The sequence below is a fragment of the Callorhinus ursinus genome, unplaced genomic scaffold, assembly GCF_003265705.2.
Source record: "Callorhinus ursinus isolate GAN/ISIS: 27379988/994484 unplaced genomic scaffold, GSC_fseal_2.0 scaffold55, whole genome shotgun sequence".
Taxonomy (NCBI): Eukaryota; Metazoa; Chordata; class Mammalia; order Carnivora; family Otariidae; genus Callorhinus; species Callorhinus ursinus.
The window spans coordinates 3846405-3870176 of NW_027397117.1; the positions used below are offsets into that span (position 1 = coordinate 3846405).

Here is a 23772-nt window from a genome sequence, read left to right on the forward strand (position 1 = left end):
TTTTATTTTATTTATTTATTTTTTAAATAATTTTTTATCATTATGTTAATCACCATACATTACATCATTAGTTTTTGATGTAGTCCTGTGGTGTGTTTTTTAAACCACAGTAAAAAAAAATGTATAATTTAGAAAAGTAAATGGAAGTTGAATAATGACAGAGGGGCTTGTCCTCTTGGTTTAAAGCAATTAAGTTTAAGAAGATTAATTCTGTGAGCGAATGAATGATTCTAACCCTGCACCAGAACATAGTATGTTCTCTGGTAAAATATATCAAAACTCTTTTAGGTCAGAGAATTGAACCAAATGTTCAGGTAGCCATTGGAACTGTCCCCTACGATAAAGAACCCCAGATGCCCCCAAATCACAGGAGCTATTAAAAATGACCACACATTAGCTCCCTGGAGAATGCCTCTGACTTAGAGAAAAATACAAATCATTTTGGAACCAAGATAGACATCTGACTCCTAAAAGCAAGGTCTTCTTGCCTGTAAACTGACAAAGATGTCCCATGCCTCTAGGTTTGGGGAGGAAATTTCCTTTATTCATTTTACCTTGGACATGTATAAACCATTTTAAGAGTTCAGGCCTTATACACGATGCTCAAGATTTATACACACGGGGAGGGAAGTACTATCAAATTTTACTTCTGATTCAAGAATTTCCTAGGGTTGCCTGCGTGGCTCAGTCGATTAAGTGTCTGCCTTCGGCTCAGGTCATGATCCTGGGGTCTTGGGATTCAGCCCCACATCCTCGGGCTCCCTGCCCAGCAAGGAGTCTGCTTTTCCCTCTTCCTCTGCCCCCGCTCCCCCCACTCCTGCTCTCTCTCAAATAAATAAATAAACTCTTAAAAAAAATTTCCTAAAATACTTTTCAACCCTGTTCAAAAGAATTTGGCGGGGGCGGGGGGGTGTGCACCTGGCTGGCTGTCAGTGGAGTGTGCAACTCTTGATGGTGGGGTCGTGAGTTTGAGCCCCATGTGTGGTGTAGAGTTTACTTAAAATTGAAAAAAAAAAAAAAGAAATTAAAAAAAAGAAAAGGAAATTTGGTATGACCCGCAAGAAGACAAATGGAATAAAGCAACAAATGGCCCAGATGTAAAGTTTTCTTACCACACAACTTCTAATCCAGGTGCTTTAAGGAGAATCACTCACAGATCAGAAAGGTAAGAGTGACAGTAAGACCACATTTTAGCGCTAAGATCGGCTGGTTTTCTAAGGTGGCAAGCCGGGAAGCTGCCTTATTTTCAGACATGTGTCATGGGTGTTTAAAAGACCATGTTCTCTGCAAAACACTGTAAACTAGAACAACAAAACCAAAAAGAGGCTAAAATGCCTGGCTTCTCTAACCTTCCATTGGTAATTCCATTTCTATTACTTCGCTGCTTACACAAGGATGCTGGTTTTCTGAAAGGGAAGCAAACAATATATTAAAAAAAAAAAAAGGCCAAAATAGAAAATGTAAACAAGAATTCATTTAAAACCAAGCCAACAGTTCAAGACCCACACAGGAATGTACGTGAGAAATACTCTGAGTCCTTGAAATAAAATTCACACAAATGAGACCTTCTTTGCACTTTTTCTTTGTTGTTTTATCTGCACTTTGGTGAAGTTTCAAACCTACAAAAGCAGAGACGGTAGAATGATGCCATGTGTCCATCCCCAGGGCCAACAGCCACCAGCTCCATATCCTCTTTTTCTGCATGCCCCCACACCTGCTGTTGAAGTCAATCCCAGGTCCGGCAGGGTCGGGGTGCACAGACTGCGCATGTGCAAGTAAGACGTAATGACTCGTCCTTCACCTTCACCACATCACGATTCCCCCCAAACCAACAACTCTTCTCTGTCATCAGCTCATATCTAGTCACTGTGCAAATTTCTTCAATTGTCTTGTAAATATCTTTTTTTTTTAATGTCATATTTGGACATAGTTTCAAATTTACAGAAAAGTCACAACAAGTAAAAAGTACAGAGAGGAGCCACATACCCTCTACTCACATGACATGTGGGAGACAGTTTACGGTTTCCCTTGATCATGTTCAATCTTTGCCCCCCTGCCCCCATTTTCCTACGTAGGCAGATCGATGTAGATATACAGGACATCCTTTTCTCTTTCTCTGACCCATCTGAGCAAAGTTATATAGACCGTGGCCCTTCACCTCTGAATGCTTAATAGCTTTCCCTCCTCCAGTGCGGGATCCAGTTTGGGGCCAGACTCATTGCTCTTTCTTCTCATTTTGTTCTCATTTCTCTTTCTTCTCATTTAACCTTATTTTGAGTTGGTCTGATGTTTCCTCGTGCAAAGATTCAAGTTTTGCATTCTTGGCCAGACTACTACTGCTGAGATGACGGTGTGTCCTCCCCAGGGTACCACGTGTAGAGGCAGATATGTGTGGGTCATCCTGAAATTCATGAGTTGGAATCTTAACCCCCAACGTGTTGGTATTGGTGATGGCGCCGCTGGGAGGTGCTTACGAAACGAGGGTGGAGCCCTCAGGAATGGAATTAGTGCCCTTGGAAAGGGGCCCCCCCAAGAGAGCTCCCTCACCCCTTCCACCATGTGAGGACACAGCAAGAAGATGTTTATCTATGCACCAGGAGGGGGTTCCTCACCAGACTGCCAGCACCTTGGTCTTAGACTTCACGGCCTCCAGAGTGGTGAGACAGACACTCCTGTTGTTTATCATTCCCCGCCCCGGCCAACCTGTCCCCAGTCTATGGTATTCTGTTTTAGCAGCCTGAACGGACTAAGGCGGTGTCCACCTGCCCCTCACTGGTGATGTGAACCTTGATCGCTGGGTCAGGGTGTTGCTTGATTTCTCCACTGGATAATTACCATTTCTTCCTCCCTCTTGCAACTAACAAGCAGCTTGTGGGTGGAGAAATGTTAAGGTTGTTTAAGTATTCCACTCCTTTTCTAGATTTCTCTCTAGATGCCGTGTCCACTGGTGACTCCTGCTTGACCCGGTCTTTTATCACAATGGTTACAAAATGGCTGTTTTCCAATTTCAGCACTCCTGCCCAGCACTTGGCATTCCACAGGAATCCATAAATGTCTTTCTGTAGCTGGTTTGTTCAAATCAAGACCCCAACAGAGCCCACATGCTGCATTTGGCTGAAATGTCTCAAATATATCTTTTACTATAAAACAATTTTCTCTCCATTTCTTTTTTTTTAACTTGCCATCATTCGATGAAGAAATCCACCTTGTTGTGTTCCTTCCCTTCTGGAGTTTCCTGCCTGCATCCTCGTGGTGTCTTCATATAGTTCCTCTATCCCCCGTGTTTCCTGCAAACTGGTGGGTAGATCAAGGGGCGCCTGCGTGGCTCAGTTGTTGAGTGTCTGCCTTCGGCTCAGGTCATGATCCCAGGGTCCTGGGATCGGGCCCCACGTCGGGCTCCCCGCTCAGTGGGAAGCCTGCTTCTCCCTCTCCCACTCCCCCTGCTTGTGTTCCCTCTCTTGCTATGTCTCTGTCTGTCAAATAAATAAATAAAATCTTAAAAAAAAAAAAACTGGTGGGTAGATCTAGAGGCTGGATCAGACTTAGGTTTGATTTTGCCGGGGGTGGGGGCAAGCATCCCCAAGGTGCACCTCCTACTCGATCCCGTCAGGAGGCACACAAAGTCTGCTCACCTCCAAACCTTTGTGATGTGAACTTTGGACCAGTCAGTTCAGGAAATGTCAGCCGAATCCATCTGTGATAACGTCCCCATCAACGTTTTATGAGTGGCTTTACTGGCCACTGATGATTATTGCCAAGATGCATGGCTTCATTGGGGGTTGTAAAATGGGGACACTTTATGACTTTTTAAAAGCCTTGTTTTTTCCCCCAAAATTCTTTTTTTTTTTTAAAGTAAGCTCTACGCCCAATGTGGGGCTTAAACTCATGACCCCGAGGTCAAGAGTCCCATGCTCCACCAACTGAGCCAGCCAGGCACCCTCATTTAGCCATTTTTAAATCGGGTAGTTTGTGTTTTTGTTGTTGAGTTAAAACAGTTCTTATTCTTATTCTTGTCTGTTTAATCTAGGTTACTTAATGCTGGCATTCAATTTTCTGAATTTGTGGTAGGCAGATGGCCTCCCACGGATATCCAAAACCTGTGAGTCTTGTATGGTACGGGGCAAGAGGCAATTAAGGTGGTAGATGGAATTAAGTTTGCTCGCCAGCTGACCTTCACAAAAGGAGATTATCCTGCATTATCTGGGCTCAACATAATCAGAGGGGCATTTATGTGTAGAACAGGGAAGTACAGGAGTCCATGTCAGTGAGGGGATGTGGGAAAGACAGTGTCAGTTCCTTGATCTTGGGCTTTTGTATCCACTTTCCCCTCTGCCTGGAAGGCTTCTCTCCCAGATCGTGCAGTGTCAGCTGGGAAGAAAACTGCAATGGCGTTGAGACTCTTACCTCTGCCAATGTCAAGGGAACCTGGGCGCAGTGTATCTCAGCAAAGCTGGTCCTGTGCATTCTCCATTCCCAGGGGCCCCGGAGATGGGGTCCCTGCACATATAAAAGACCTCATGGGACATCCATGGTCTCCATGTTGGCGAAGACATGGATGTGTGCATGTGACTCAGGGGTCTTCCGAGAGGTCTGTGTTGCAAGTGGATGGCGAGGTCCAGGTGGGCTGGGGTGGGATGGGGAGTCAGACTTTCATATAAACCTTCCACAAGCCCCTGGGCCCTGGTGGAGCCACAGCTGAGGTCACTGGGAGCTCCACAAAGGCTAGTTGACATTCGGAGCAGGGGGCACTTGTTGCCTTTATGAATTTAAACATTTCTCTCTTACTTACGTCAGTACTTCAATATGTGAGGATTTTATCTAAATGGTTGCAAAAACATTCAGTACCGTGGAATACAGTCCATGATGTCAGGCAGTTTTTACCCTTTGGGCATCAAGAAGCAAGGGGCCCCACTTAAGGAGCTTTTGTACAAAGAAGATGTCTTGAGTCCTGTCATTTCCAAGCCAAGCAGGAGAAAGATTATAAATTATATACTTAGCCTAAGGGTTGTTCTTCAAATAATGTGCTTCTTTCTGAAAAACTGCAATAGAATGACTGTAGGTATGTCTATCTAGTCATTTATTTATTTCACGGCTGCCTTTGGGAGCAGACTCGGTAAGTAACCTAGATTCCCCCAACTGTATACATTTTGCTAAACCTCAAGGTCATTTAAGTTGAAAAGGATATTCTTGGGAGTCAAGATGTAATCATACGAACTTTTTCTCAAAACGGGAGTGACTGAGAAACAGGTTACACGGATTCTTTGTGAGGGATGCGCTCAGTTCAGCAAGCACACGTGAGTGCCTGCTGTGTGCACGGCCCTGGGCTTGGGGCCCTGGGGCTCCAAGCTGGGGGAAGCCCGCTGTGTCCTCCCCCCAGGAGCCCGCCCCTGGCTGGGGCCGTCTGTCTGCAGCAAAAGCATAAATACCACATAAGCAGGCAGCGCTAAAGACTGTGTGCACTTCGGGAGCTGAAGGCTCCCTGCTCTACTTGAGATTCTGATTGTGCCCAGAAAGGGGTGGAACTTGCTGGAAGCCTGCAGAGCCAGAAGAGAATCACACGGAGGGATCGGCTTATATAAAAGCCGGTGGAAGGAGGATTCAGGGCATGTTTCAGGAATCACCCTGAGCAGGGTGTCCGAAGAACTGAGGGAGGGTGATCGTGGTGGGAGGCAGACAGAATAGGAAGGGAGGCTAGAAACTGCGATGGAAGACACCGGTGATGAGGAGCCACACACGGTGTGTGAGCAGGGGAGGGAGGTGACAGACCCCGTTGTCTAGGAATAAATGATTGGGGGACAGGGGGTAGGATGGATTGAAAAGGGATCCTAAGGGACCGCAGCAGACCAGCTGTGTGTGGGGGGGTCGGGTGGGGGGGACTGGCCCAGGACAGAGCGATGACAACCAACACTCTCATTGGTCTTTAGTTTTTGAAAAAGTTTTTTTTTACTGTAAGTTACAGAGCTCAGTAATGTTGCAGGAATATTTCAAAGGTAAGATTTCTGTAGGAAACATTTCAAACCTGGTCATGTTTGAGGAATTAATTGGGAAAGGTCCCACAGTCTGCCTGCATTCACAGAGGAGTCAAAGGTGAGACAGGATCCGTTCCCATTGATGATGCTACAACGTCCTGTCGTCAAACTGGCATCACGCTGGGGGGTCCAGCAGGATTCTGGTCTCTGGGGAGAGAGCCTAGCCAGGCAACTACACAGACCACCTACCTGTGCCCCGTGTGAAAAGTGTGCATCTCTGGTAATCTGTGTCTTCTGTTCCCCGTTTAACTTGTATGATGTCAATGAAGCAAATATTATTAAGAACGGGCACCTGAATTTCTTCACTCTCATATTCATGTCTTTTAACTTCTGATACTTTCCTAGTAACTTAGGGAACAGACCGGATGGGAGAGGATCAGAGAAAAGTTGTTTTGTCTATTTTTTTTTTTAAAGTAGGCTCCACGCCCAGCGCGGAGCCCAGGGCAGGGCTCGAACTCACGACCCCGAGATCAAGACCTGAGCCGAGATCAAGAATCAGATGCTTCCCTGACAGAGCTGCCCGGGCCAATATTACTGGACACACAAAATAAGAATACCTAACAGACAAACTCAAGTAACATACACCCTGGATTGCCTTTACCCTCACATTTGCCTTGAAGCATGTGGGTTTAAGTTACACGGGATCTATTTCATGACTGTAAAATGCTTTACATCAGGGGTGCCTGGGTGGCTCAGTCAGTTAAGTGTCTGCCTTCGGCTCAGGTTATGATCCTGGAGTCCCAGGATCAAGCCCCGCATCGGGCTCCCTACTCAGGGGAGTCTGCTTCTCCTTCCTCTCGTGTTCTCTCTCTCCCTCTCAAATAAATAAATAAAATCCTAAAAAAAATGCTTTACATCAAATGGCTCTACGCTAGATCCCAGGAACATGGGTCTTTTTGTATTACTCTCTGCCTGTTTTTTGGCTAGGGGCTAATTACAATTTTCCGTCACCAATAACTCTTAGGGAAGAAAATGAGGACAAAATGGTATTACCTTGTATGTTATATCGATAGTAATTAGGATCTTCCGATTCCTTCTTGACCGACACAGCCACCTCTTTCACCGCCGTGCCTTTGGATGCAATGAAAATGATAAAACCATGTGTTAGGCCACAGCAACCCACAGAGAACTGTGAGCTGTTGAAACTCCAGGCTCTGTCTTGATTAACATGGGGACCCGGGAGTCAGCAAAATGACATGGAGCTGACGCTCTCTGAGCAAACGGGTAACCCATGTAAAAATATAAGTCATAGCAACAAAACAACATAAAACTCAATCTAAAAGGGCAAGAAGGAGGGAGGGAGAGAAGGAAAGGAAGAAGGCCGAGTTCCCAGCTTGAGAAAAATGTTCCCTTTCAAGACAGGGCATATACCCCTGTGTTTATGCAAAACCGCAGTAAATATTCTGTAATGGGACCTAAACTGGCATATATACATATATATATATATATATACATTTTTTTTTTTAGTTTTTATTTAAATTCCAGTTAGTTAACATACAGTGTAATATTAGTTTCAGGTATACCACATAGTGATTTAATACTTCTGTACATCACCCGGTGGCACATGTAATCTCAACTCACCTACTACAATGGAGTGGATTTCAAAATTGCAAACCCTGGGGGGAACCACCTTAGTGAAACCAAAAGCCTTTCATCAGGGAAAAGTGTGGTAGGCTGCAAAACTAGCCCCAGGCTTCTCCCCCATCCCAAAAGTGCAAGCCTGGCTTGTCTGCAATGTCTCTCCCCCTTTTCTAGACGTGGAGGCTACTTCTCCACCCTTTAAAACTGGGCCTGGGGCGCCTGGGTGGCTCAGTCGTTAGGCGTCTGCCTTCAGCTCAGGTCACGATCCCAGGGTCCTGGGATCGAGCCCCGCATCGGGCTCCCTGCTCCACGGGAAGCCTGCTTCTCCCTCTCCCACTCCCCCTGCTTGTGTTAACCTCTCTTGCTGTGTCTCTCTGTCAAATAAATAAAAAAAAATCTTTAAAAAAAAAAATAAAATAAAACTGGGCCTGGTCATGTGGCTCGCTTTGGCCAATGGGCCAGGGGCCAACAGGATGCAAAAGCCGAGGCCTGGAAAGTGCTGGTGCATCCGGGCTCCTGCTCTGGAACTGAGTGGCCATGTGAATGAGTTTGGGCTAGCCTCCCGGAGGGTGTGAGACCGTGAGGAGAGAGGCCCAGCTCTCCCGGCAGAGGCCTCAGACCCAGGAGCGAGGCCAGCCCAGAGTGGAGGGACCGCCCAGCCAACACGTGGAACTGGGAGAAAGACTAATTGTTATTTTTTGTTATTTTTTTTTTTAAATTTTATTTATTTAATTGACAGAGAGACACACAGCGAGAGAGGGAACACAAGCAGGGGGAGTGGCAGAGGGAGAAGCAGGCTTCCCGCCGAGCAGGGAGCCCGATGTGGGACTCAGTCCTGGAACTCCGGGACCATGACCTGAGCCGAAGGGAGACGCTTAGCCAACTGAGCCACCCAGGTGCCCCTGAAAAGTTCTAGTTTCTCACTAAGTGTGATGTTAGCTGTTGGCTTTTTGTAGATTTTTTTTTTTTGTCCCATTGAGAAAGTGCCCCACCCTTTCTACTTTACTGAAAGTCTCATTTTTTAGAAGTAAAACAAAAGAAAGGAGTCAAATGATAACGTGCTAAATACTTGATTCCGGAAGGCATCGGTGTATACATACCCGTATCTTCCATGGGCTCAGTTTTCACACTGATGGGGCCACAGCTGAAAAGAGAAGGGAACCCTTGTCAGGACAAGCCGGGTGGGGTGAGAAGTGACCACAGGCATCGGAACACGCTGTACTCGAATCCCCCAATATCCATGCCATCCTAACCCCCTTTCCCACTAGCGACTGAACACAAAACTAACTAGTTAATTTAATATTAACGTTCTTAGTAGTTTGTTATACAATTAAAGGTGTCAACTGAACATAGTCTTAAAATCCCCAAATCCTTTCGAATAAAGAATATCTAACAAAACAAGGGAAACTTCCCATGGTCTAAAAACTAACACTTCGGGGTTATGTGTGGATTTTATTTTTTATTTCCCTTACCTTTCGCTTGGCGATGTCACCGACCTCTTAGCATCTGCGCCCACCACAGGCCCACCTGTGCAAGAGTAAAAAGACACACGCTAGCGTCTTTCTGCACCTTGAAAATGCCAACATTCAAAGGCACATAAGGTGAAAGCAAAGGTAGAGAGAACAGAACTCCAGCTCCAGGCCTTACGAAATCCTACTGGGCAGAGACCAACTCAGGGCGGCCCTCAGGTCCTGGGGCCATGTGTGTGGGCAGAATGGGGGCCGAGGAATAGACTGGGGCTGGAGCGACCCCACACAAGTCACTGAACCTTCCTGGGCCTCAGTTTCCTTGTCTGAAAATGGTGGTTGGGTGAGGATCATTTAATACGTACAAAGTGCTTAGGATCGTGCCTGGTACAGCCTATGTGCTGAGTAAGTGAGCTGCTAGTCTTGTGCTATAATAAAAATACAAGCCATCTGGGACAATGGTCACCTGGTCACCTGCCGCCCCACACCCTCAGGTTCCTGCTTTAACAGCAGCTAGGGAATTCTAGGAACTTACAATTGCTCTGGAAATGGGTTTTGCTCTGTGAGTAGTTCAGGCTCGGGACAACGTCACATTGCCCTGTGTACCCTGTATGTGCCTTGTGAACTCTACCCCACACCTCCCCAGGGCCTTTTGTTTCTGAACCTATGTAGTCTTGGACTCTTAGACCTAGTGTCTTGAGGACAGCCATGGCCCGCCATTTCCAACTATGTTCCAGAATAAGGAAATAAGAAGTGGGCAGAGGTGGATCTCCAAATGCTTCTGACAAAATTCTCATTTTTCGGTCCCTTCAACATCATAAGTTAAGATTATGAAGGGTCGTGGGTTCTGAACCGTGGCCTCCAACACCCACCACCCATGTTGCTTTCTGCCTGAGCACATGGGATGGGCTTCCTGGCAGAACCAACATGTTGAGACCCTGCTTAGCTTGAGAGCCTCGTCCTCCATGAAAGCCCTTCTGATCACAAAATTCTAACCTCTTCCCAGGATTCTGGGGATGACCACCAGCCATCCTGAGAAGATCATGGGTCATCGCTGCTTCTCTGTTGGACAGTCTGGTTCTTTTTAGACTGTAAGTCTCAGAAGCACAGGAATGGTCATACCTCCTAGACCCACTCCCGAATCCAACAATGCCTAGCCCATGGTTGCTGCTCAAAGACCATGAAGTGACCCAGCATCCTCATGTTCCTGCCCTCAAGGACAAGGTCGGCTCTACTGCCCTCCATGTGTGGGCTGTGGAAGCTTGCCGGGCTGAGACCTGGGAGCAGAATCCTGTCTCAGCTCTTGTTGGGGGGCAGGGGGGGGTCCTTCCCTGAGCTGCACACCCTGCCAACAGCACGACCCCCCAACCCTGGAGTGTCAGAGGTTGCTTCCTTCATGGGGAGAAGGCAAGGAATACACAAGTTTTAGAATGTGCCAAACTTGCATTTTAATTAAGAAAAGCAGAACTGGGGGCACCTGGGTGGCTCAGTGGGTTAGGCATCTGCCTTCGGCTCAGGTCATGATCCCAGGGTCCTGGGATCGAGCCCCACATCGGGCTCCCTGCTCAGCAGGAAGCCTGCTTCTCCTTCTCCCACTCCCCCTGCCTGTGTTCCCTCTCTCGCTGTGTCTCTCTCTGTCAAATAAATAAAATCTTTAAAAAAATAAAATAAATTGAAATAAAAAAGAAAAATTTTTAAAAATTAAAAAAAAAAGAAAAGAAAAGAAAAGCAGAACTAGCTTAGCAGCCAAGGACAGTCACCAAGTATGAGAAGCTGTCACTTACCTAGCTGACTCGCTGGACCTAGGAAAGGTCTGCAAGAAAACCGATACTATTACCCGACATGAACACACAAGCAAGACAGATCAAAATTCTGAATAACCAGCTTCTAAGTGTAACAGGACTTAATGAACAAACGAACTTGAAATTAAGCTGCCCATTTATCCTCAAAAGAACTAGCTGTTACGAGGGGGATAGAGCCTGCCACCTGTTTATGATGAATGAAATCCCTGCTTTGTTCTCCAAGATCCATTTCAGGGTGGCGAGACCATAGTTCTCAGGATGTTGAAAGGCCATGCCTTCTGGAAGCCCCTGCACGACCACAGCCCCAGGGTCTCGCAGAATCTTCTCGTATGGAACAGGCACCATTGCCGTTGTCCCCAAGGCTTTACCTAGAGGAAGAGTCCAGATGCCTTTAGACGGAATGAACATAAACCCTACCGGTTTGTTTCATTCTGTGCAGTAAAGAAATACAGGTGGTGACACTTGGCTTTGAAGCTAAAATAAAAGCTAAAGTACCCTGTTCCTTACAACCTAAGTTAATAAAGTTCCCAAAGGGCCCAAGGAAAAATGTATAAAACGTTTTACTTTACATCTTCACATAAGAAAGAGGGAATAACAGGTCTTTTTTCTCCATTCTGTTGGAGGTGGCGCACTCAGGGTTGCAGGGAGCACCCCATGGTTATTCAGGCTGCTGTCGACAAGGCATGGGAGCCCCCACCCAAAGCTTAACCGTCCCTATGTCCCTATGTCCCTTATGTCACTCTGCTCGAGTTAGGCCAACTTGTCTGCAGAGAAGTTATGAAGTCAACGTGGCCTCACATCACCATCTTGGGGCCGTGTCAGCCTTCCTGCGCTGGCTGACCAGCCCCCCAGGGGAGGAGCCCCATTTCTCTCAGAGAAGTGTAGCCTGAGACCCCAAGATCCCCTATGTTGAGGGTCACCCACAGCCAAATGCTCACAGGGACCTGGAGGTCCCATAAATATGTGAAGATCTCTGTAAAAACGACAAACAAGACCCTGAGATGCTAAGAAAGGTGCTTATATCGCAACTAAATACAACACCTGTGTAGCTATTTGGTTTCCTAGCGCTTTTTTTTTTTTTTTTTTTTTTTTAAGATTTCATTTTTAAGTAATCTCTACCCCCAGTGCGGGGCTCAAACTCACAACCATGAGATCAAGAGTCACACACTCTTCTGACTGAGCTAGCCAGGTGCCCCTCTCGGTTACCTAGCCTTTTTTTTCCTTGGTTACCTAGCTTTTTTTTTTAATTTTTTTAAAGATTTTATTTAATTATTTGACAGAGAGAGAGACAGTGAGAGAGGGAACACAAGCAGGGGGGAGTGGGAGAGGGAGAAGCAGGCTTCCCACAGAGTGGGGAGTCTGATGTGGGGCTGGATCCCAGGACCCTGGGACCATGACCTGAGCCGAAGGGAGACGCTTAATGACTGAGCCACCCAGGCGCCCCTGAAAATACTGTGTTAGGTATTAAAAAAAATCCCCATCTTGGGGCACCTGGATGGCTCGGTCAGAAGAGCATGCAACTCTTGACCTTGAGTCATGAGTGAGAGCCCCACATTGGGTGTGTAGAGATTACGTAAAATAAATAAATAAATAGACTTAAAAAAAAAATTCCCCATCTTAAATGCTTGGAAAAGACATGAGTAGGTGGAGAGACCAATGACGGTGACGTTGGTGCCCAAAATAGCAATGAACATAGTTGACCCTTGAAAAACATGGGTTGGAACTGCACAGGTCCACCTATATATGGATTTTTTTCAATAAATACAGCACAGTACTGTAAACGTGGTTTTTCTTCCTTAGGATTTTTTTTTTAAAGATTTTATTTGTTTATTTGTCAGAGAGAGAGAAAAAGAGCACAAGTAGGCAGAGTGGCAGGCAGAGGGAGAAGGAGAAGCAGGCTCTCCGCTGAGCAGGGAGCCCAGCGTGGGGCTTGATCCCAGGACCCTGGGGTCATGATCCGAGCCAAAGGCAGCTGCTTAACCGACTGAACCACCCAGGTACCCCTCTTTTTTTTTTTTTTTTTAAGGATTTTATTTAGTTATTTATTCTAGGGAGGGGGCAGAGGGAGAGGAATCTCAGAATCCCCACTGAGCACAGAGCTCGACACAGGGCTCGATCTCATGACCCTGAGATCATGACTTGAGCCAAAATCAAGAGTGGGGTCACCCAACCGACTAAGCCACTCATGAGTCTCTCCTTATGATGTTCTAAATAACACTTTCTTTTCTCAAGCTTATTTTATTGTAGGAAGACATCGTATAATACACATAACATACAAAATACGTATTAATCGACTATTTCTGTTACCAGTAATGCTTCCCGTCAACAGTAGGCTATTAGTAGTTAAGTTTGGGGGGGAGTCAAAGGTTAGGCACGGATTTTTGTCTGTGCCGGCGGTCATTGCCCCTAACCCCTGCGTTGTTCAAGGGTCAACTGTAATTGCATTGGACCTCCACTGGGGGCTCCCTAAAACGGGAGCAAATAATGAAGACTGAAGTCTGGTCAATCGGAGCTTTCCAGTGACCACAAGAGATCAAGCTGTCTTCTGTAAGACTTACTCCAGTCCTGGGGCGCCTGAGTGGCTCAGTGGGTTAGGTGTCTGCCTTGGGCTCAGGTCATGATCCCAGGGTCCTGGGATCGAACCCCGCATCGGGCTCCCTGCTCAGTGGGGAGCGTGCTTCTCCCTCTCCCTCTGCCTGCCACCCCCCTGCTTGTGCTTTCTCTCTCTCTCTAATAAATAAAATAAAATCTTAAAAAAAAAAAAAAGACTTATTCTGGTCCTGAAGAACTGGCTCTTCCCTTAAAGAGAATGTGGAGTTTTAAGCATCAGAGGCATCTAAGGGGTCACACCAATAAGGTGATCTGTAACACTGCCCTCCTCCTGAGTGAACTATTCAGAGAATTAATGCTCGACCTGAACTTTACCGTAACAAAAGCAGAAATAGTCCTCAACCGCTGTTCTGAGTATTTCCGCTTCTCCTGAATCGATCTGCATCCTGTTCGCTGGGCATGGGGGCTTGGCCTCCGCCCCTTCGGCAATGCCTGTGAGTGAGTGACAGGCACAGACTCATTATCCAAGCACTTGTCTTGTGCACTCCCTTAATGTCTATGCTTCTGGTATTTGTAGAGGAAAAAGGGGTAAGAATGAACAAACATAAAACACGATTTTTTTTTTTTTTTAGTAAATTCTACCCCCAACATGGGGATTGAACACACGACCCTGAGATGGTCGCATGTTCTTCTGACTGAGCCACCCAGGTGCCCCAAAACAAGATCTTTTAATTAAGAAAACCCACAGAGATGGGTCGCCTGGCTGGCTCAATCGGTAGAGCATGCAACTCTTGATCTCAGGGTTGTAAGTTCAAGCCCCATGTTAGGTGTAGAGAGAACTTAAAAAATAAAATCTTAAAAAAAAATTGGGGGCGCCTGGGTGGCTCAGTTAGCTAAGCATCCAACTCTTGATTCCAGCTCAGGTCATGATCTCAGGGTCGTGAGATCGAGCTCCGCCTCGGGCTCCATGTTCAGCTCCACCTAGCGTGGAGCCTGTGTAAGATTCTCTCTTTCTCCTTCTGCCCCTCCCTACCCCCACTAATGCATGCTCTCTCTCTCTCTAAAATAGATTAGATAGATAGATAGATAGATAGATAGATAGATGATAGATAAAAATTTAAAAATTAAAAAAACACAAAGAACAGGGTATTTATGATGGATAGGATAATATAACAGTGATCACCTCTGAAATGAATCTACTGATAAAGAACCATAAATAATTCAACACACAGGGAATAGTAGTAGCTCAAAGGAAATGATAACAGAAATGTTATTTGCTATATAGTTCTGAAAGTAACAGACATGGTATGGGAAGACCTTCACCATGGAACAAAAGTAGAGGCATCAACACAGATATTAAAATTACAAAGCAAATATTATAAACCATTTTTTGCCACCAAATTTGACAACTTACATGAAATGAACTAGTTAAAAATGAAGTTGAACGTGAAGTTTACTGAGATGGGTACTGGAAGAATTAGAAAGTATGAATAGCCCTATATCTGAAAAATCAGCATGCAACTGTGAAACTTGAAAAAAATCTGGCATGAAATGTCAACAATTAGAAATCCAACTGGTGGGGAGTCTGGGTGGCTCAGTCGGTTAAGCATCTGCCTCTTGGTTTCATTTCAGGTCATGATCTCAGGGTCGTGAGACTGAGCCCTGTGTCAGCGGGGAGTCTGCTTCTCTCTCTCCCTCTGCACCCCCCCCAACCCTGGCTCATGCTCATTCTCTATCTCAAATAAATAAATAAATCTTAAAAAAAATTCAACTGGCAGCTGATATTAATGAAATGAGAATACTCTTCCTGTTCATCAATTATACACTCACTGTATTATTTAAAGATTGCTTCATATTTGAAACTATCTTCCTGAGAATGGAAACCCTAATTTTCGTCTTGGAAACCAATCTCAATCAATCAATCCCTCTCTCCTTCCCATTTATATATGAACTTGACATACGTAAATACACATTTATGTCCGTATGCCCTCTGACCAACCTTTGGAAACATCTACATCTATATCCATCCTCTCTTTCTTCCACACTCACATTCACATTATATCCTCTGATAAATCTTTGTGTTTTTTTTTTCCCTTTCTTGGTTCCAGAAAATATTAAGGTGCTAACTCAGTATTTGGTAGATGACCTACCATGGTAGAAATCATCACTATACAAGGTGTAGGCTTTAACACCCTAGACTAGTTTCCGTCATATATGGCCCCATATGCTCACTAGTGATCCTTGCCACTCATAACACATTGAAGGCTCTGAAGGTCCCAGAGTGGAAAAAGGGAAAATGGTTATTAACTCAGAGGAATACCTAACAAGCCCTGAGTTTTTCCCTTTCCTTTGGGAACAAGTAAATTAAGAATTTTTTAAAAAAGATTTTATTTATTTATTTGACAGAGAGAGACACAGCGAGAGAGGGAACACAAGCAGGGGGAGTGGGAGAGGGAGAAGCAGGCTTCCTGCCGAGCAGGGAGCCCGATGAGGGCTCATGGGATCATGACCTGAGCCGAAGGCAGATGCTTAACGACTGAGCCACCCAGCCACCCCTAAATTAAGAATTTTTAGAAAGATTTTATTTATTTATTTTAGAAAGCCAGAGAGAGAAGGCACATGTGGGGGGGAGGGGCAAAGAGAGAAAGAATCTCAAGCAGACTTGACGCTGAGTGCAGAGCCCGACACGGGGCTTGATCTCACGACCCTGAGATCATGACCCCAGCTGAAACCAAGAGCCGGATACTGAGTCACCCAGGCGCCCAGAGTTTTTTTAAAATGTGGGTTTATAAAAGGAGTCAAAGATAATTTACTCTATGTTCCTCACATTTCTTTGACAAAACCAGGGTGCTGCTGAGGACACAGGACAAAATACACGTGGCCCCGTTTCTTGGACTCCTCCGTGTTGGGCAGCTACTCACTGGGATGCCAAGTCAAAAGAGATGTATCAGAACCACTTTTAGGATAATGCTTAGGATACCTTAAAAGAAAACATTACATAAGTCTTCCCAGCAAATATTTTAAGAGTTATGAATACAAAGGATAAAACTGTTAACGCCTACAGTATTTTGCAAAATCCTTCTGTAAATCCGTCCTGGCGTTGACAAAAGCACGTCCTTTCTCGGTTCCAACAACAAACACGTCTGTCTCATACATGGCAATGCAGGCCACTTCTGCTTTGGACTTGGCCAACTCTTTGCACTGAAATTGAAACAAAGAATACAGTGTTATATACCAGGGCAGATCCAGATCTTGTGGAGCCTGAGAGATCTGTTTTAAGAAAAGAACACGGGGGCGCCTGGCTGGCTCAGTCGGTAGAGCATGTGACTCTTGATATCATGATTGGGAGTTCGAGCCCCATGGTGGGCATAGACATTAAATTTAAGAAAAATACAAAATTAGGTACAAAAATGAGTATTCATTTAGAATGAGAAAAATCTCCAAGACAAAGAAACAAATCCACCAAGCAAATACCATAAACATCATAAAACCCAGAGAACATATTTTTATTAACTTATTAAGTTAATATTTTTATTAACTTATGATACTGTGGTTTATAACAATAAATAATATATTTGGTTTTCATCCACTGTTCCTGGCCCAGAGCTCCTAAAACCCTTGGAATTTCCTAAGAGAGCAACAAAGGGATCTTTTTGTTAAGGTTAATGTCAAGGTTAATGAGGGCACCTGATGGGGCTGGTTGCCAGGGGAACCAACTATGTGACTGGAGGAGTGGCACTTTCGGCCCTGCCCCCTGGCCTCTGGGGAGGGGAGAAGGGCTGGAAGTTGAGTTCAATCCCTAGTGGCCAATAATTTAATCAATCGTGCCTATGTAATAAAGCCTCCATAAACCCCCAAAAGGACAGCATCAGGAGCTTCCGGGCTGGTGAGCACATGGGGATTTAGGGAGAGTGGTTAACCCGGAGAGGACATGGAGCCTCCACACCCTTTCCCCATACCTTGCCCTATGCATCTCTTCCATCTGGCTGTTCTTGAGTCACATCCTTTTGTAATAAACCGATAATCCAGTAAGTAAACTGTTTCTCTGAGTTCTGTGAGCTGCTCTAGGAAATTAATCGCACCCAGGAGGGGGCGCTCTTTGGAAACCTCTGATCTATAGCCGTAGGTCTGGAGCACAGGTGACAACCTTGACTTGATGTTAGTGTCTGAAGTGAGGGGTGGCCTTGGAGGGTGGAGCCCTTAACCTGCAGGATCTTATGCTCTCTCGACATAGACTGAGTCAGAACTGAGTCAAATTGTAGGACACCCAGTGGCTGTCAGAGAATTCTTGTTGCTTGTCAGAACTGGGGGCAGTATCTTTACCTGCCTTTCCAACAGGTCTTTTTCCCCTATATTTTTGGCTACAGACTCTTCGACTGCCTCTTCCTACGACAACAATTTTATAATATTTTCCATAGAGAGAATAGACAGATAACTTAATATTTCCTCCAACCTGGTTGAGTATGTTTTTATTTTTGATGGTAGGGATGCACAACAGGTGAAAATTCATACATAAGACACACTTCCTGTTCATCATAGTGCTACAGGTGTATGTCCTACAGACAAGAAATCCGTTAAATTTACTTTGTGTAAATCCTTCCAAAGACTGAAAAGAATGTGTGGTGTATTTATAACTGCATATGCTACATTGGTAGGTATATTCCTGACCAGAGAGAACTTCTGTGTTGTTTTTTTTAAGATTTCATTTATTTATTCATGAGAGACCAAGAGAGAGAGAGGCAGATGGAGAAAGAATCCCAAGCAGACTCCCCGCTGAGTGTGGAGCTCAACACGGGGCTCAATCTCACGACCTGGAGATCATGACCTGAGCTGAAATCAAGAGTTGGATGCTTAACTGACTGTGCCATCCAGGTGCCCCCCCACCAAAAAAACAACTTCTTAGTTCCCAGAGGGTTGAGGGAGGGGCGGGTGGGGAGTAATTTTGTTCAATGAGTGCAGAGTTTCAGTTGAAGAAAATGAAAAAGCTCTGGAGAGGGATGGTGGTGACAATTACATGACAAGTGAATGTATTTAATGCCCTTGAACTGGTTAAAGTGGTTAAAATGGTAAATTTTATGATCTCTATCTTACCACCGTAAAAACCAAAACCAAAACTCTTAATCTTCCCCCCAAGAAAACCTCACAACTCACATCCAATCTATTGCTAAGTCCTGTCAACTCTACAGATCCTTCTAGAAGCATCACTTCTTCCCACCTCCATCATTCCCAGCCTCGTCCATGCCACCGAAATCTCCCGCCTGAACCATGGCCTTAGCCCGCTAACTGGTGTCCCAGCATCCCACTCTTGTTCCACGTTCACCGACTGGCCACACGAGCACCACGCCCCCGAATGACTCCTTCACTCAGAACCGTCCAAACGCTTCCCACCACCCTGCGGAGAAAGGCCCAGAGCTCTACATGATCTGGCCACCTGGGGCCTCTTGAACCTTACCTCTGACCACCTCTTCTTTTCTCCCCCTGCTTCAGTGTCACTGGACTTCTTGATGCTCCTTGAAAATATCACTCTTGTGGGCACCTGGGTGACTCAGTAGGTTAAGCATCCGACTTGGTTTCAGCTCAGGTCATGATCTCAGGGGCATGAGACCGAGCCCCACGTGAGGCTCCATGCTCAGCACAGAGTTTGCTTGAGATTCTCTGTCCCTCTTCCTCTCCCTTTGCTCCTCCCCTCCACTCACCCCCCCCTTGTTCTCTCTCTCGAAATAAAGAAAAAAATCTTAAAAGAAAAAAAATAGTCCAGCCCAGTCATTTTGTAGAACGTCCCTTAATTTGGCTTTGTCTGGTGTTCCCCCATTAGATTCCGGTCATGCGTTTTCGGCAGGAATGCCACAGAATTGGCAAAGCCCCTTCCTGGCACATCATGTTGGGAGGCACATGACACCAGTCTGTCCCATTACTGCTGATGTCCACTCTGAGGGCCTGATGAAGGGGGCGTCTCTCAGGCTTGTCCACTTTATAAGGTGCTGGTTTTCCCTTTCTAATCAATAAGTATCTTGTGATCGGATTCCTTGAGGTTATGGACATTTCTCACCAGGTTTTCACCCACAAGGTCCATCTTACATGTTGGAGCTAACAATGGACTATCAGCTTACCTCTGAATTCAGAGCAAAAGCATTCTCAAACAAAGGAACAGAGGCGCCCTCGTTAAATTTTCAGATCTGGAAAGCTCATGTTGATATAATTACATCCATAGCATAAGAAATGCCTTTAACGGTGACCTGATGAGCCCGGGACCTCTGTGAAGAAGGCTACAGTTAAATAGACAGAGTGAAATGTGGCCCAGCTCTGCTATTTCTTTCTTTCTTTTTTTTTTTTTTAAGATTTTATTTATTCACTTGACAGAGAGAGACACAGTGAGAGAGGGAACACAAGCAGGGGGAGTGGGAAGGGGAGAAGCAGGCTCCCCGCTGAGCAGGGAGCCTGATGTGGGACTCGATCCTGGGACCCTGGGACCATGACATGAGCCGAAGGCAGATGCTAAACGACTGAGCCACCCAGGCGCCCCCAGCTCTGCTACTTTGACAGTGGTCCAACTGGGGGACATTTTATAGAACCGCAGACCGCCTCACCATGGACTCCAGAGCAGACATGAGGAACGTCACCACCATCCTGCTCTCCGAGGACTCCTCGGTTTCCACAGGCAGGGCAGACACTTCCACTTGGGCCATGATCCCTGTCCAAGAGAAGTAACAAGAAAGTGAGCAGTGGAAATCCACAGTATCCTCTAAGCATGCGTTTAGAGCTGCGAGGGTCCTCACCAATGACCTAGTTCCAACCTCCCTTTACGGGTGAAGAAACTAACTAAAGACATAAAGTGGTTTGGGGCGCCTGGGTGACTCAGTCGGTTGAGCGTCTGCCTTCGGCTCAGGTCATGATCCCTGGGTCCTGGGATCGAGTCCCACGTCGGGCTCCCTGCTCAGCGGGGAGTCTGCTTCTCCCTCTGCCTCTGCCCCCCATCCTGCTCCTGCATGCTCTCTTGCTCTCTCTCTCTCTCAAATAAATAATAATAATAAAAATAAAGACGTAAAGTGGTTTGCCCAAGATCTCTGGCTAGGAATGCTAATTTTCATGAAGGGTGTTTTCCACTAAACCTGGACGTCATCTCCTTGCAAAATAAATTCAGGTACTTTGCTGGAGAAGCATGTTAACCACTTCCCAAGGACGTTAGTGCCCGACACCACATTCTGACTCCCAGCCACAAAAGAGAGAGAAGTGGGTTTGTACACTCAAGGTGGGAAGAGATGATCCCAGCTAAGATTTCTCTGGCATAAAAGCTCACTCAAAATTCCTCCGAGCTCTAAATCAAGGTAGCATCCCAAGATGTCTCTGAAAAAAATTCTCTAACACCATAAAAAGGATTTTTTTAAAAATTTATTTATTTGAGAGAAAGAGAGAGAGAGAGACCACAAGCAGGGAAAGCAGCAGAGGGAGAGGGAGAAGCAGGCTCTCCAATGACCAAGGAGCCCAACGCAGGCCTCGACAGGAGGACCCCCGGATCACAACCCAAAGGCAGATGCCCAACCAACTGAGCCATCCAGGCGCCCCCATAAAGAGGATTTTTCGAAGTAGAGCATTCTAAAGAAATACTACTAGCTCTGTCATGGCCCCAAAGCAGCTGGATTAATTATATTTGTAAGCAAAAGATAAATTAACAGATAACATGAATAGGTACATGGAAGGAAGTCGAAACATAGATCGAAGGGAGTGAATTATGGTGGTTGTATATAAGGTTATTCAGAAATATTCACATAGTCTCTCTCTCTCTCTCTCTTTTTTAAGATTTATTTATTTGACAGAGAGGGAGAGAGCACAAGCAGGGGGAGTGGCAGGCAGAGGGAGAGGGCGATCAAATTGCTTTGGTTAAAAATTTTTATAAATCTGGGGCACCTGGGTGGCTCAGTTTGGTTAAGCACCTGACTCTTGATATCAGCTCAGGTCTTGATCTCGGGGTCGTGAGTTCAAGCACCATGTTGGGAGGCTCCCAGCATGGAGCCTACTTAAATTTTTTTTTTTTTAATAAATCAGTCTCCCTACTATGAAATAGAATGTGAAAGGAGAATGGAACTTCATACCAGGCATGACCTGGCCATGAACAAGTAAGGAAATACACACGCTTCAATTTGGACTTTTTATTTTTATTTTATTATTATTTTTTTTAAGTAGGCTCCCTGCCCAGTGTGGAGCCCAACACGGGGCCTGAACCCATGACCCTGAGATCAAGACCTGAGCTGAGATCAAGACTTGGATGCTCAACAGACTGAGTCACCCAGGCATCCCCAATTTGAAGCTTTTAAATAATTATCTTAAAATAAAACTTTGACTTTCCTTATCACACCCATATTTGAGAACAAGGAGAAGTCTGTCATTATAAACTACTTACATGTGGGTAGTTTATAAAATGAAAAAAATTACTAGGACATGGCCTTCTATGTCCTTAAGATAACCTCCAAGTTCAGAAGTCTCTCAATGAAGCAGACCAAAAAGCAAAGTGGAGCACCCATTCCTGAACTCAAACATTGTTCACGTCTGCAGATTTTATTCAGCAAGAAGAAAAATGGTCAAAATGATCACTCACTGTCTCCTTTTGAGTAAAGTTTTTATTATAAAAAATTCTTTAGCTGGGCACCTGGGTAGCTCGTTTGGTTGAGTGTCCAACTCTTGATTTTGGCTCAGGTCGTGAACTCAGGGTTGTGGGATTGAGCCCTGGGTCGGGCTCCACACTGAGTGTGGAACCTGCTTAAGATTCTCTCCCTTTCTCTCTGCCTCTCACCACACCGCCCCACCCCTGCTCACGATCTCTCAAAAAAAATTCTTTGTAACTGCTGTAAACTAAATCCTCACTGGGATTACATTTCATTTCTTTGAAATACCTGTTCATGTCATTAAAAATTTTTTTTTAAAGATTTATTTATTTATTTTAGAGAAATCATGTGAGCAGGGGGAGGGGCAGAGGGAGAGGAGTAGTGAATCCTCAAAGTAGACTTGCCTTGGAGCCCACCATGGGGCTTGATCCCAGGACCCTGAGATCATGACTGAAGTCAAAATCAAGAGCCAGCCACTCAACCAACTGCGCCACCTAGGCACCCCCAAAATTTTTAAAATCAAGGTATATTTTATGGAAAGTTCACTTTTTAAAAAAGATTTTATTTATTTGACAGAGAGAGAGAGAAAGAGAGAGCACAAGCAGGGGGAGCAGCAAGAGGGAGAGGGAGAAGCAGGCTCCCCACTGAGCAGGGAGCCCGATGCGAGGCTCGATCCCAAGACCCTGGGATCATGACCTGAGCTGAAGGCAGATGCTTAACCGACTGAGCCACCCAGGCATCCCTGGGTTAACTTTGTAATACTGCTGTTATGTAAAATATTTTTGCTGATAGGAAATATATACTGTTAAGTATTCAGGAATAATGGGGCCACAGGTTGATAATTTCTCTCAAATGGTTCAGAAAAAATAAAAGTTCTTTGTACCATACTCCCAACTTTTCAGCAAGTTCAAGATTATTTCAAAATTTTAACAATTATTTTTAGAAACTGACCATACTCTGTGTCAATTATTTGTACATTTCTATGTTCAGAAATTTTATGGTCCATCCTATGGGTTATGTAATTCTTTTTTGGGGAAATCAGTCTCTAGAATGCACCATTAAGAATTCAGATTAAATTCTTTCATGAGAAGGGCACAACTTGAAATGACTTTTATTTTATGCAAAATAAGTCTGTTGGTGAAACTGGAGCTTTCACTCCAAAGTCCTGTCTACACTTTTAGAAATCAATGGCATTACTTGGTTGAAACAGTGAAATTATTTTCCCATTGGAAGTTACAAAGATTTAAAAATGAGCCTTTAAATATATTGAACATGTGTTCAATTTTTATCTAAGATAAAGCGAATATTTGTTTTTAAAAAGGACTAATATGGGTAAATTTGCACTGTTCTAAAAATAAACTGCATTCAAAACCCTTTAATACGTCATTACTATTTAAAACTGTGACTAAGGGGCACCTGGGTGGCTCAGTCGTTAAGCGTCTGCCTTCAGCTCAGGTCTCGGTCCCGGCGTCCTGGGATCGAGCCCCGCATCGGGCTCCCTGCTCAGCGGGAAGCCTGCTTCTCCCTCTCCCATTCCCGCTGCTTGTGTTCCCTCTCTCGCTGTGTCTCTGTCAAATAAATAAATAAAATCTTTAAAAAAATAAATAAATAAAACTGTGACTAAGAGGGCATCTGGCTGGCTCAGTCCCTAGAGGATGCAACAGGGTCATGAGTTCAAGCCCCATGTTGAGTGTGAAGCCTACTTAAGAAAAAAAGGAAACTGTGACTAAGAAACTGATATTCT

At 45.1% G+C, this 23772-nt stretch overlaps 1 protein-coding gene across 6 annotated transcripts in view; it reads right to left on the reverse strand.

Annotated features, from left to right (window-relative positions):
- Positions 1-23772, reverse strand: part of LOC112817542 (general transcription factor II-I repeat domain-containing protein 2) — a 50274-nt gene that overhangs the window by 19440 nt on the left and 7062 nt on the right. For 2 of the 6 annotated variants that reach the window (XM_073884121.1, XM_073884120.1), the window contains exons 2-11: positions 20016-20119; positions 16491-16629; positions 16256-16348; positions 13804-13920; positions 11063-11246; positions 10861-10889; positions 9083-9137; positions 8711-8754; positions 7023-7100; positions 1350-1406 (exon numbers count right to left, since the gene is read on the reverse strand). In XM_073884121.1, the coding sequence (XP_073740222.1) occupies positions 1350-1406; positions 7023-7100; positions 8711-8754; positions 9083-9137; positions 10861-10889; positions 11063-11246; positions 13804-13920; positions 16256-16348; positions 16491-16629; positions 20016-20114 (895 nt within the window). In that variant the 5' untranslated portion in view covers positions 20115-20119. The remainder of the gene's footprint in view (positions 1-1349; positions 1407-7022; positions 7101-8710; positions 8755-9082; positions 9138-10860; positions 10890-11062; positions 11247-13803; positions 13921-16255; positions 16349-16490; positions 16630-20015; positions 20120-23772) is intronic. The other 4 variants (XM_025864699.2, XM_073884122.1, XM_073884123.1 and 1 more) reach the window with 4 other exon arrangements.